Source organism: Tupaia chinensis, unplaced genomic scaffold, assembly GCF_000334495.1.
Source record: "Tupaia chinensis unplaced genomic scaffold, TupChi_1.0 Scaffold143878_1, whole genome shotgun sequence".
NCBI lineage: Eukaryota > Metazoa > Chordata > Mammalia > Scandentia > Tupaiidae > Tupaia > Tupaia belangeri.
In genome coordinates, this window is record NW_006203729.1 from 57926 (window position 1) to 72796 (window position 14871).

Here is a 14871-nt window from a genome sequence, read left to right on the forward strand (position 1 = left end):
CCGCCAGCCTAACGTTTCGGCCCTGAGGTACCCGGCCTGGTGGCCCCAGGACGTTCCTGTCGCATGGCGGAGTGCTGCCTACGACGCCCATGAAGCCCTTAGTCCTTCTAGTTGCGCTGTTGCTATGGCCTTCGTCCGCGCCGGCATTTCCGAGTGAGTGAGCGGCGGAGGCGGCGTTCCCCTGGGGACACCCCGGGAAGAGTTCCGGGGCCGTCCCGCCGGAAACCCGACCCCAGGCTCCCCGCACGGGGACGGGGCCTAAGAGCTGAGGGGACCGCGGGGAACGCGGCGGGGGCGCCGCTGGCAGGTGGGGCTCGGGTGGAGACCTGCCCTGTGACCCTCGACCTCGTTTCCCGTCGTTTGCCCACGTGGGTGACCGCGCGGGTCGGCCACCGCGGCCCGCTGGGGTTCGGTGGCCAGCCAAGAATGGTGTTCACGTTTTTTTAACGTAAATATGAAACGTACCCTTTGGTGACATGTGGAAAAGTGTGAAGTTCAAGTTTCACTGTGTATAAATAAAGTTTTATTGGAACACAGCCATGCTCACTCCATTATGTGGTCGTGGCTGCTTTCCAGTCTAGAACAGCAGTTGGGTGGTCGCCTCGTGCAGTTTGGCCTGCAGAATCTTAAATGTTTACTATCTGGCCCTTTACAGAGAAAGGTTGAGCCTTGTGATAAAACGTGGCGAGCACGTGGATTGTGGAGAAGTCTGGGATACTCGCTGACCTGAGGATGCACACTCCCACAGAGCGTCCCGCAGCGCATGGGCGCCAGGCCTTAATCAGAATTATAAATTAGGAAAAAAAAAAAAGATTTATAACTTACACGTCCCAATAGCTGAAAATCAATAACGTCAATTTTAGAGGTGTTGTATCTATAACAATACTGTGGACACATTGAGGTGCAGGTATCTGATATTTCAGATATGACTGAGGTTGCCTAGTTCATTTAGTATTGTTGGAATTTGATTTGACCAAATTGATAAAAAGTAACAGGTAGGTGTGAAGAAATTATAGTGCATCCAAATAATACAGTACTGTGTTTCAGTATCAGTATAAAGTTTTAAAGGTTGGATAAAAATCAGATCAAAATTCATAAAAAATGAAAATATAATACAACCTGGTTGTCATGAGTAGTAGTGGAAAAGGTTCTGAAAGATGTGTCCTAGTGAACTGAAGTTAATTGTTTAAATACTAGTACTTAAAGTTCTCAGCTTTTTTTGTTTATTTGTTTAAGAGAGAGATTTCTTTATTATTGGGTGCATCTGCTCACCGGAGAGAAGGAGAAACAGAAAGCTAGAAACCACACCCCCACCTTCTACATTCTTCTCTCAGGATTTTGGGTACATATGGACATGTGCCTGGTGTGAGTTTTAAGCCACTGTGGCCGGGACTCACTGCAGTCAGCCACATAGGAGTCCAGCAATGAAACCACTGTTGGTCCCAGTTGTTTTTTTAATAAAACTCTTTGTGGATTTTTTTCCCCCTTACTTATAAATGACCAGAACATATCTTTTGTTGATGTCTGATGTTCATTATTACTAAAACCAGTTTTTGGTCATTGTAAGTCAATTGGTCACTGACTAACATTATGGAAGCTTAATAGAAGTGGCATTAATACTGGCCTAGAGTACATTCTGGGACTGTTGGGTAGAAGTCCTCCGATAGTCACTTACCTAGTGCAGTCTTCTACCTATCTCCATAATTTCATGTTCTGTTCTTTTTTTTAACACTCTAGCCTAAGCTTTCGTAAAGGTTATAGGAAATGAAAAGATACTTTTCATAAAAAGGAATGATTTTGTGTTGAATATATAAATTATATAAGACATAGGAACTACATACAGGTTGTAAATCATAGATGATACTTTGGAAAAGTGTAATTTACCTTTTTGCACAGAAGAGGATTAAGGGTTATATAAAGCAATGTTACATGATTCTGTTTTCTGTATTTGAATCTGTTATCCTTTTTCTCTAAAATAATTTTAATTTTGTTTTTAAAAATAAATATATTGAAAGAAACCAGGCTTGTCATTGTGCTTGATTTAAATCAGTTTAGTATTGCATAAATACTATTTGAATAGTTGTTGGTGAGACAGTTAAATTAAAAAAAAAAAATGTTTTCCTGTGCCAAAGATAGAGCGCATAGATTTTTATATTGAAAAATGCAGCTTTGACAACTTTTTTATAGACTGCTAAGACAGTTTCGAGGTTATTTATACAAAAATCATAAGCATATTAAATATTTGTTGAAAACCTCTGTACTGTATCTGCCTATACCTTTCTGCCTATACTTTTCTACATTTAGCTAGTACTAGTTTAACTTACATTTAGCTTGACATGAATGAGTCTTGACTATATATAAATTGTCACTGTCTCCTACCTACACACATCTTGATGATGCTGGATAAATACCCTTTAACTATATACTTAAATCTTTATATATTAATTTATTTTAATAGATGTCAATTTATCTTATTTTACATAGTTTGAGTTTTTGTTTTTGTTTTTTAAAAGATTTTTGATATCGGTTACATGCGCTTGCCAGCGAGGCAGAGAGAGAGAGAAAAAGTGAGAAATCACTATCCGGGGGGATGACCATACCACAATCCCTTCTACATTCTCTTCTTGGGATTTTGAGTATATATGCACACACGTGGCATGAGTTTTAAGCCTCTGGGTCCAGGACTCAAACCTCGGCCGGCATCGCAGGAGTCCAGCAATGTAACTATTATGCCATCTGTTGCTCCCTACAGTTTGAGTTAATATATTTTCACAGTATAACTTCCTTCTTAATGAGAATTCTTTTTGCTTTTTAAAAAATTGTACTGAAGAAACATTAAAATAATAGTTATATTTAAATGATAGTAGCTAAATTAAATAAATTTTATAATTTTAAGTCACGAAATACTCATGGACCTGAAGTTATAAATGCATTACAGAGATATTTGTTCTGGTGGTTTGTTTTGTTTTGTTTGGTATGTCATGAGTGAATTGTTTTTTTCCAGGTCATCTTTTAAGAATAGTTAATAGTACAAGATTTTAGAATGACCAAACCTCTAGATTTTTTCCTTCTCTGGACTGGTAGGAAAAGAGGCTCAATATGTGAGTCTTTGGCTTCTGTTTCTGCACTTATTTTTAGGAAGGCCTTTAGGGACCAGCAGATTGCATAATGGTTACATAGCTATATGTAGTTGGTCACTGTTCAAGTCCCAGACCTGGCAGCTTAAAAACTCATGCTGGGTGTGTGTGCATGCGTGCCTGAAATCCCCAGAGGAGACTCAAAGAGAAGGAATTACAGTATGGTTGCCCCCTCCCCCCCAGCGTGTGTGCCCCGGGAGTGATGTCTTGCTGTCTGTCTCTGTCTCTCTCCCACCAGCATGCACACTCATAGCAAAAATCTTTCTTCAAAAAAAAAGGAAAGAAAAAGGCCTTTGTCTTAATGAACCACACAATGTGAGGGAAGTACTAAGGCAGCTTTCAACAACTGTAGTTCAAATCTATCATCAAATAAATTCAAAGGAAAAGCAGACTTCTTTTATTTCAGGTATATTCTAAAAGTAAAAATCACTTGGTTGTGGTACTGCAAGTTTGCTTTACACTGTTTTAGTGCCCACAGTTATGGTACTTGGGAGAGTCTCTTGAACCTGTGAATGGAATGTTATGACACACTTCATTAAATTCACACAAAAACTTGTACATGAATGTTTCTAACAGCATTAATGCCACTAAAATGTGGAAACAAGCTAATAAACACCAAGTAATAAACAAAGTGTCATACATACATGCAGTGGAATATTATTTGGTCATAAAAAGAAAGGAGTGCTGATACATGGGACAACATGGATGGCCTTGAAAACATGCTGAGTGAAAGATGCCAGTCACAAAAGGATACATTGTAAGAGTCCATTTCTGTTAAATGTCTAGAATAGGAAAATACAGACACAGAAAGTAGATTAATGGTTGAGTAGGGTTGGGAGGTGGTGGTGTGTAGAGAATAGAGGGAATGAGTTTCATTTTGGGGTGATAAAACTTTTAAACATAGACTGTGGTAATGGTTGTGTAACTAAACATTACTGAAGACCATTTAGTTGTACACATTAAAGCACATAAAGGGTAAATTATGAAGGTAATTTAGTAGTGCTCAATAGTGATTTATTTACATTAAAATTATGTTAATGCAATGTTACTCTAAAGATGGATAAAATCTAATTTAAGTGTCTAAACTTCTATTAGGTCATTTAGTAAGGACAGTTACAAAAATTATGAGAACTCTGAAAATTGGAGCTATTTAACTACACTATAACACTGTTTTAGGTAAAATTCAGACTCGGAAATTATTTTTTAAATTTTGTTAAAGCTGTGTCTTTTACTGTGAGATAGTCCCATCTTGCTTAACAGAACTTTAGTATACATATTTTCTCCATACTAGTTACTGGATGATTAGTTCAGAAAGTCCAAAACAAAATTCCCCAAAATAGTCTAGCAGATTGATTTTAAACATAATATGAAGTCTAGTTTTCCTCTAAAGCATTCTTCTGTAGAAATTTTTGTACTTGTGATTTTCTTAAGTTAAATTACTAGAAGTATGGGGCCGGCAGGTGGCATGGTGATGAAGGTGCTAGACTCTAACGTGGCCAACTACGCTTCAAGTCCTGAACCTGGTGGCTTGCTTGCTTCCTCACATTCTCTTTCTGTCTCTCGTCAAATTAAGAATAATAACAAATGAGGGACCAGCAGTTAGCGTAATGGCTATGTTGCTGGACTCCCATGTAGTCGACCACGGTTCAAGTCCTGGACCCGGTGGCTTAAACTCACGCCGGGCACGTGTGTGTGTGTGCCCAAGATCCCGAGAGGAGAATGGAGAAGGGATTGCAGCATGGCCATCCCCCCCGGGGGGTGATTTCTCGCTTTCTCTCTCTCTTTCTCTCTCTGTCTCTCTGGCGAGTACACGGGCCCTATAGCAAAAACCTCCCCATAAAAAAAAAAGAATAATATTAACAAATGAAGATAAATAATTCTTAAAAAGATTAATTACTAGAAGTATACTTTAAAGAATAATATTAACAAATGAAGATAAATCTTAAAAAGATTAATTACTAGAAGTATACTTAATTTATATACCTGTGAGCAATTTGTTCATTTATTCAGTTGTTCATTTAAATGCTTTTTGACCATCTATTATGGCTCTTGGCATCAGGTAGAATAGAGTATATAATGAGCAAAGCAGATACGCTTATAGCTCTCAAAGAACTTATATAGCAGTTAACAAACATTAAACAAATAAATTTTTCCTGAATTATACTAAATTTTATCAGTGTGCTAGAGAGAGACTAATTATGATAGCTGGGGCTTGTAAGGGAAGTAAGGAATGTAACCTCTGTTACCAAGAAAGTAACATATACACATGCCAATTCTAGGCTTTAATCATTTGAAAAAATATTTGCTTACTTGACTGGTAAATTGTTTCTAACTTGCCTATCTTTTTTTTGGGGGGGGGAGAGATTTTCACTGTAGGGCGCATGCGCTCGCCAGACAGACAGAGAGAGACATAGAGACAGAAAGCGAGAAATCACCCCCCAGGGGGGATGGTCATGCCGCAATCCCTTCTCCTCCATTCTCCTCTCGGGATTTTGGGCACGCACGCACACGCGCCCAGCGTGAGTTTTAAGCCGCCGGGTCCGGGACACGAACCGCGGTCGACTACGTGGGAGTCCAGCGACATAGCCATTACGCTAACTGCTGGTTTTCTCTAACTTGCCTATCTTTAATGAATAGTAAATTTGAGCAATTCTTCATGGTTATTGGCTTTTTTTGTTATTCCACATACTTTTTCCTCCTGTAGTTAGCCATTCTATAAAAAGGAGATATTGTAAATGTATTGTTTATTGATTAAAGTTATACATACATACAGACAGACATGCATACATGTGAAAAGTCATGACACATTTTTTTAAAAGAAGTTTTTGCTAAAGGGCACATGGGGTTTCTGGAGAGACAGAGACAGAAAGGGAAAAACATCCCACGGAGGGATGGCCATACTGCGGTCTCTTCTCCTCCATTCTCCTTGGGATTTGAGGCATGCATGTACATGTGCCCAGTGTGAGTCTCAAGCCTCTGGGCCCAGGACTTGAACCATGTGAGAGTCCAGCAATGTAACCATTACGCCATCTCCTGGTCCTACATGACGAATTTTTGCATAGAAAAACAGAAACACCAAAAATTTTTATATTTTAAGACAGAGTTCTGTGCCTTTAGGATAATCTTATCACCATATTCCTATATTCCTTGTGTCTTTTTTTTAAAGTTTATTCATTTTACTCATGATAGAAAATGCTCTTACCTGAGAGAGAGAGAAAAAAAGACCTCTGACAGGGTCTCAGCACACTGTGGTCCCCTTTCTTAACCCCAGCTCCTCAGGATCCTAAGCATGAGCACACACACCCTGAGAGTTTCAGGTCAGCTGGGTTTGGGATTCAAACCTGTAGTTGGCCATGTGGCTTCTAGCACTGCCAAATAAGTATGCTGCCAACAGGCTGGGTCCTTTGCATCATTTCTTTATGGTAACCTTGCATAATTGTTATATGCACCTGCTTTGAGGCACCCTGTGTTTCAAACTCATCCTATCTAATCACAAGTTGAATATAATTTTAAGAAAATTTACTTTTTTTTTTTTTGAGAGGTTTTCGCTATAGGGCGCATGCGCTCGCCAGGCAGAGAGACATAGAGACAGAAAACGAGAAATCACCCCCCAGGGGGGATGGTCACGCCGCAATCCCTTCTCCATTCTCCTCCTGGGATCTTGGGCACGCACGCACACCCGCCCGGCGTGAGTTTTAAGCCACCGGGTCCGGGACGTGAACCGCGGTCAACTACGTGGGAGTCCAGCGACATAGCCATTATGCTAACTGCTGGTTCCCAGAAAATTTACTTTCTAAGCATCTTCCTTTCCCTTTTTATTGAGATACTCATCACATTCAAAAAAACCCTTACCATAGTGTCTGGTACATAGCAATCACTTGATCAGTGAGTTCTATTAGGGTCTCTTCTATGACTATCTTCCGGCTTCCTCCTCAAAAACCTGCTGCTTTTGTTCCTACAGTTGTTAGTACCATTTTGTTTACTTTCCTGTTACTTCTGTCATATGAGCAGTTCTCCCTTTATTATTTCAAGAAGAGAAAAGCAGGCAACGTGAAGCTAAGTTAGAACTGTATCTGAGATTCTAGCAAAATCTCAAGCCCCCTTGCATTAGCCACCCTGCATATAAGAGGCACTGGAGAGCAACATCATAGTTTCTCCAGCAGGAGGAGATTCTTACCTTAGCCATATGCTGGGACATTGATATATTTACATGAATCACTATTGCTAAAAACAGAGGGAAAATTGTAAAGTATATCAATGTAGACTAAAAATACCCCCAAAATAGTAATCGAACTTCTAACAGGGTAGTCTTATTTGTAAAATTTCAGATTTTGTTCGGCTTCTTAGCACCCCCTAAAGAATGGAGAAAAATAGATTTTTATAGCAGCCAGGGATATTTGAATCTTGACTGCGTTTTACTACCTCACTGAAAACATTTTTTATAAAGATTAAATTGATTTGCAAAAGTAGTCAGTACAATAGAACTTAGAGAGTCAGTATGAGATAGGTCGATCTTTTAGGAAGACAAAAGCTGGAGGGGGAAGAGTGAGGATAGTTTTAGCACTAGGACAATGACGGAGACAAAGAGTATGTGATGAAGGGAGGAAAATTGAGATAGGAGGTAGAGTTGCTAGGCAGCCACAAACAGGCTCTTTGGTGTTGCCTGAGTAACAGTGTAAGGGGATAGTGAGTATGTTAGGATTTTTTAGGAGTCAGCTACTGGTAAGTACTGTATCTCCTTTACCTTTCCGTTGATTCACTAACTCACTTAATAGCCACTTGGCTATTTCATTTGCTACTTTGAGAAGGGACAAGCTAATTGATTTGAAAATCAAGTGCTTAGCAAACTATAATCTAATGGCAGTATCTTTTTAAAAACATTTAAATATCTGTTGGTTGTACCTTTTAGATTTACATATGATACTGGCCCAGAATTGAAATCTTTCCCCAACAGATTTTATATGTTTTATTATGGAAAAACTTTAATGTATATACAAATAGAAAAATGAATGTTATAAATCTCCATGTCTCTCTATAACCTTCAGCTATTATCTTTTTAAAATTTTTTTGAGAGGTTTCTGCCATAGGGTGCATGCGCTCACCAGACAGACAGACAGACAGAAAGCAAAAAATCACCCCCCCCAGGGGAGATGGCCACACCGCAATCCCTTCTCCTCCATTCTCCTCTCGGGATCTTGGGCATGCATGCACACATGCCTGGCGTGAGTTTTAAGCCACTGGGTCCAGGATGTGAACCATGATCGACTACATGGGAATCCAGTGACATAGCCTTTACACTAACTGCTGGTACCTTCAGCTGTTATTAACTCATGATTAATTTTGTTTAATATCTCCACCCACATTCCTTTTTTCCCCTCATTTCTCCAATTTCTTGGGCCTTGGTTATTTAGAAATAAGTTCCAGACATCAAACATTTTTATTAGTAGATATTTCAGTATGAAACACTAAAACAGAAGGATTTTTTTTCGAGAGAGAGATTTTTGCTATAGCGCGCGTGCGCTCGCCAGAGAGAGACCAGAGAGACAGAAAGCGAGAAATCACCCATCAGGGGGGATGACCACGCTGCAATCCTTTCTCCTCCATTCTCCTCTCGGAATCATGGGCACGCACGCACACGCGCCCGGTGTGAGTTTAAGCCACCAGATCTGGGACTTGAACCGTGGTTGACTACGCGGGAGTCCAGTGACATAGCCATTACGCTAACTGCTGGTCCCAACATAAGGATTTTAAAAAGCAATGTGATTTCACTCATAACAGTCATCAAATATCTGGTCAACCCGCAAAAGTTTTCTTTCATCTGTCTTTTATAAGTTTGATTGAATGGGACTCATACAAGACTTACATACGTGGAATTTATTGATACATCTATTCTTTTGAAATCTATAATTCCTCTTCTATTTCTGTTTTCACTTTTAAAAAGAAGTGTGCTATAAGGCCTGTGTGCTTGCTGAAGAGAGACAGAGACAGTGAGAAATCACCCCTCCGGGGAGAAGACCATACCACAATCCCTCCTCCATGCTCCTCTCTGGAATTTGGGCACACATACATGCACCTGACATATTTTTTTCAAGCTGCAGGGTCTGGGACTCATTTGCCATGTGGAAAATAGCTGTTGTAACCATCACATCACCTGGCTGGCCCTCTATTTCTGCACTGAAGAAACTGGGTCATACATCCTGTAGTTCCCCACAGTCTGAATTTCACTGGTTAGATTCCTATAGTGTAGCTTAATATCTTCTTTTGTGTTCCCATGTATTTTCTGTATATTACTAGACCTACAGGACTTACTGGATTCAGATTTGACTTTTCTTGCAAGACTACTTCATAGGTAGTCTTGTGTTCTTCCATCAGGAAGCACATAATGTCTGATTGTGTATCTTTTTGAGATATAAACAGCCACTGAAAATCATTGCAAAGTGATCACACTATTACAAATGACTTCTTGATTTATTAACTGGAATAGTTTATAACAAATATTCTCTCGCCATAAACTGTTTCTTCACTTGCAGTTGGTTCTGTCAGGTTGGTACAAAAGCAATTGCAGTTTCAGACTGTGAATTTTAAATCATTATAACTAGGCTCAAATACATCTTTATTAATCAAAATAGGCACTATTACAATCACTTTTTTGTCACTGAGAAATAAGTTTGTCTACAAGAAAACACCACCTCATGGATAAAGACAAACAGATTGAAAGTGAAGGCCTGGAAAAAGAGATACCAAGTGAATAGGAACAAAAGACTGGCATCACAAAACTGATATCAGACAAAATAGATTTTAAGACACAACTATAAGAAGAGACAAAGAAGGATGTTATGTAGTACTAAAAGGGCTAATACACCAAGAAGGTATAACACTTGTAAATATCTATGTACCCAACACTGGAGCACCTAACTATGGGAAAGATAAACTGTGTGATCCAAAATGAGAGAGAGATCATTACATTACAATGCAATACATTAACCATTGGGGATCTTGACACTCCATTGTCTCCTCTGGACAGATTATCAAGACAAAAAATAAGCAAAGAGATACAGGATCTAAAGGATACCATAAATTGAGTGGACTTGACAGATAACTATAGAACTTTCCACCCAGCAACCACAAAATACACATTTTTTTTCTCATCCCTGCATGGAACATTTTTGAAGATTGACCACATGATAGGGCACAAAGCCAGCCTTTACAAATTCAAATGGATTGAAACTATATCCCACCTCTTTTCCAACAATGATGGAATTAAACTTGAAATTAACTACGGAAAAAAATCTTGAAAATACACAAAAACATGGAAACTAAACAACCTACTCCTGAATGACTTCACAACCACTGAAGAAATTGAGACCGAAATCAAGAGTCACTGAAACCAATCATAACAAGTACATGAGTTTTCATAACCTATGGAACACAGCAAAAGCAATCATAAGAGGAAAGTTAATAGCAATTAATACAAGAAAAAAAATGGAAAGGTGAATAGACAACCTAACAACATATCTCAGGGAACTGGAAAAACAACAAAAAGCCGCCTCTTCCTCTCCCCCCCCCCAAAAAAAAAAGAGGATAAAAGAGTAAAGATTTTAGAAGAAATAAAAAAGTATAGAATAAGTGAACTATACAGAAAATAAACCAAAAGCTGGTTATTTGAGAAGATAAGCAGAATGAACACACTTTTAGCTAGACTAAGAAGAACAGAGAAAAGCATGTGATACATATAATCAGTATTATAGAAATACAAAAGATCATCAGAGGCTACTACAGGCAACTATATACCAACAAACAAGACAATCTGGATAAATTGAACAAATTTCTGGACACATACAATCTACCAAGATTTAATCAGAAGACAGAAAGTCTGAATAGATCAGTAAAAAGCAATGAGATTGAATCAGTAATAAACAATCTCCTAGCCAAAAAAAAAAAAAAAAAAGAAAGCCCAGATCCTGATGAAGTCACTTCTGAATTCTGTAAAACCTTTGAAGAAGACCTAACCCCCATTCTACTCAAATTATTCTAAGGCCCAAAAGGAAGGATCCCTCCTATATTCATTCTATGAACCCTCCATCACCCTTATTCCAAAACCAGATAAGGAAATCACAAAAACAAAACAAAACAAAAGCTACAGACCAATATCCCTGATTAATAGAAATACAAAAATTCTCAACAAGTTACTAGCAAATTGTATTGTATCCAACAACACATTAAAAAATTATACAGCATGACCAGGTTGGCTTTATTCCAGGGATGCAAGGGTAGTTCAACATACACAAAATCATAAATGTAATATATTAATACAAAGAAAAATAAAAACCATATAATTATATCAATTGATGCAGAAAAGGCATTTGATAAAATTCAGTATCTCTTCATGATTTAGACCCAGAAAAATCAACATAGAAGAGACTTTTCTCAACTCAATAAAAGCCACATATGAAAAACCCATAGCTAACACGATATTGAATGGGAGAAAAGCTGAAAGCTTTTCTACAAAAACTGGAACAAGACAAGGCTGACCACTTTTGTGGCCTTTTCCCATTCCTTTTCAGTCTAATGCTGGAAGTCCTAGCCAATGCCACCAGACAGGAGAATAAAATACAAGGCATCCAAATAGGGGGAGAAAAGTGAAATAATCTCTACTTGTAGAAGACATGGTTATATACATAGAAAACCCAAAATAATTTCACCAAAAAAAACCAAAAAAGCCAGGAACCAGCAGTTAGCGTAATGGCTATGTCGCTGGACTTCCACGGAGTCGACCGCGGTTCGCGTCCTGGACCCAGTGGCTTAAAACTCACGCCAGATGCGTGTGCGTTTGTGCACGATCCCGAGAGGAGAACAGAGGAGAAGGGATTGCGTCGTGACCATCCCCCCTGGGGGGTGATTTCTCGCTTTCTGTCTCTCTGACTCTCTCTGTCTGTCTGGCGAGCGCACGCACCCTATAGTGAAAAAACCTCTCAAAACAAACAACAACAAAAAAAAAACCATTTCTATACAAAATCTAATGGAAATGATAAATGAGTACAGTAAAGTGGATACGAAATCAACATACAAAAATCTATAGCATTTCTATACACAGTGAACAGACTGAGGTGCAATTGAAAACAGTTCATTTACAATAGTCACAAAAGAAACAAGATACCTAGAAATAAATATAACCAAAGAATTCAAAGACTTATACAAGGAAAACTGAAAACCTTTAAAAAGAATTTGAAAACAATATAATAAACTGGAAGAACCATTCCATGTTCCTGGATTAAAAGAATTAACATAATCAAATGTCAATTCTACCCAAATTAATGTATTAATTTAATGCAATCCCAATAAAATTATCAGAGACATTCTTCACAGAATTAGAAAAAACAATAATAAAATTTGTCTAGAATCATAAAAGGCCCTGTCCCATCTCAGCAATATGCACAAAAAGAATAAAGGAGGAGGCATCTCACTTCCTGATGCTCCAAATATATTACAAAGCTATCATAGTCAAAACAGCATGATACTGGCACAAAAACAGGCACATAGACTAATGGAGCAGAATAAAGAACCCAGAAGGAACTCTAAAAAACACAGCCAACTGATTTTCAACAAAGGGCACAAGTTAATTCAGTGGGATAAAGAAAAATCTCATCAGCAAATTTTACCAAAAAAACTGGTTTCCCAGTTTTTTCTGTAGAAAAACAAAACTGGACCCCTATCTCTCATTAACAAAAATCAACTCAAAATGGATCAAAGATCTAAACAGAAATCCTCAAACTACAAAACTGCTGGTGGAAAACAGGAGAAACTCTGGAGACATTGGAGTTAGCAAAGACTTTTTAAATAAGATCCCCAAAGCATGAGCAATTATCTCAAAAAAGAAACAAGTGGTATTACATCAGATTAAAAATCTTCTGCACAGCAAAAGAAACAGTCATTAGAATGAAGAGACAACCCTTAGAAGGAGAGAATATATTTGCAAACTATGTCTCACATAAGGGACTGATAATCAGAATACACAGAGAACTCAAGTAGCTTACCTAGAAAAAAAAAAAATCCAATTGAAAGATGAGAAAATGAGCTGAACAGACAACTCTCCAAAGAAAACATACAGCCAAAGGAAGTATGAAAAAATGCTCAACTTCCCTTATCATAGTGGAAATGCACATCAAACCACAATGAGAGACCATCTAATCATAGGGTAATGGCTAAGATTAAACAAAGAATGATAAGTGCTGGCAAGGCAATGGTGAAAAGGGAACTCTCTTGCACTGTTGATGGGAATGTAAATTAGTACAGCCACTGCAGAGAACAATATGGAGAGTCTTCAGAAATCTACAAATAGAACTATCATATGACTCAAAAATTCCACTTCTAGATATCTACCCAAAGGATAGGAATATACTCAGTCAGAAAAGTATTTGTACTCCATGTTTGTTGCGGCATTATTCACAGTTGCTAAGACATGGAATCAACTCGTATGTTCCAGAACAGATGAATGAATTGAAAAAGTGTGGCACATACACACTATGTAATATTACTTGGCCATAAAAACAAAACAAAACACACACACACACACACACATGCACACAAAATGAGACTTTGACATTTGATCAAAAGTCAATGAATATGGAAGATTTAATGTTGAGTAGAGGAAGGCACACTATGAAAGAGAAGCTTTGTATGTCCCCACTTAATGTATAATGATTATCTGCACTCTATAACAGAAACTAAAAGGTTGGAAGGTATAAAGGTGCGGAGATCAACTGTAGATACTAGAGACGGTGCAGGAGGGAATGAAGAAAAAAAAAGAAGTAAAATATTTAACCAACACAAAAATGAAGAATTATCTGTTGAATATATATAAAAAATATAAATGAAAGAAAAAATAAAGTCGCTTGAATTTGTCTTTTGCCTAACATCATTTCCATACTCTCGAAAAACATAGAAAATAAACAGCAAGTAATAAGTCAGCGAGAAATGTACATTAAAATCATGTATAACATAGCATTTAATAATGTATCCAATATCAAATAACAAATTTCAAACAACAAAATGCAAAACTGCAATTACTTGTGTACCAAATCTGCTCTGCTTCATTCATCTATTTATTCTTGTACTGATGTTACAACATAAGTCATCTAGAAACTCATGACATATTTTTCTATGTTTTTCTATGCAAAAATCCATCATGACTTTCCTGATCACCCAATACTTTTTAGTACTAGAGACTTTATATTTTAGGGCTAGCTCTTAATTCCCTGGCTATTCTTGTTTGTTCTTCCAAATGAATGTTATGATAAATTTTTATTTTTTTAAAATTAATGTATTAACTCATAAACAATTACTTGTCTTCTGGTTTGTTGAAGCAACAAGTAAGTCTGAAGTAAGTCAGACAAAATATGTCACAATAATGTCTGTCAAAATGGCTGGCCACAGAAACTCTAGCACCACATTCAACTGAAAGGTACTCCTAACAAAGGTGACTGATTATGCCATTTCCATACACCTTACAGGTGGACAACCAGGTTAACCTTCTTTCTCTTATGCTTATTCTTCTTGGGACTAGTGTAAGACTTTTTTTGGGGGGGACCAGCAGTTAGTGTAATGGCTATGTTGCTGGACTCCCACGTAGTCGACCGCGGTTTGAGTCCCAGACCTGGTGGCTTAAACTCACGCCGGGCACGTGTGCGTGCGTGCCCAAGATCCCGAGAGGAGAATGGAGAAGAAGGAATTGCAG

At 38.0% G+C, this 14871-nt stretch overlaps 1 protein-coding gene across 1 annotated transcript in view; it reads left to right on the forward strand.

The window, feature by feature from the left end:
- Nucleotides 1–6: 6 nt before the first annotated feature.
- The window catches only part of SPESP1 (sperm equatorial segment protein 1), a 21138-nt gene continuing 6273 nt past the window's right edge, over nt 7–14871 (forward strand). The window contains exon 1 of the mRNA XM_006165297.3: nt 7–153. Coding sequence (XP_006165359.1) covers nt 90–153 — 64 coding nt within the window. The 5' untranslated portion in view covers nt 7–89. The remainder of the gene's footprint in view (nt 154–14871) is intronic.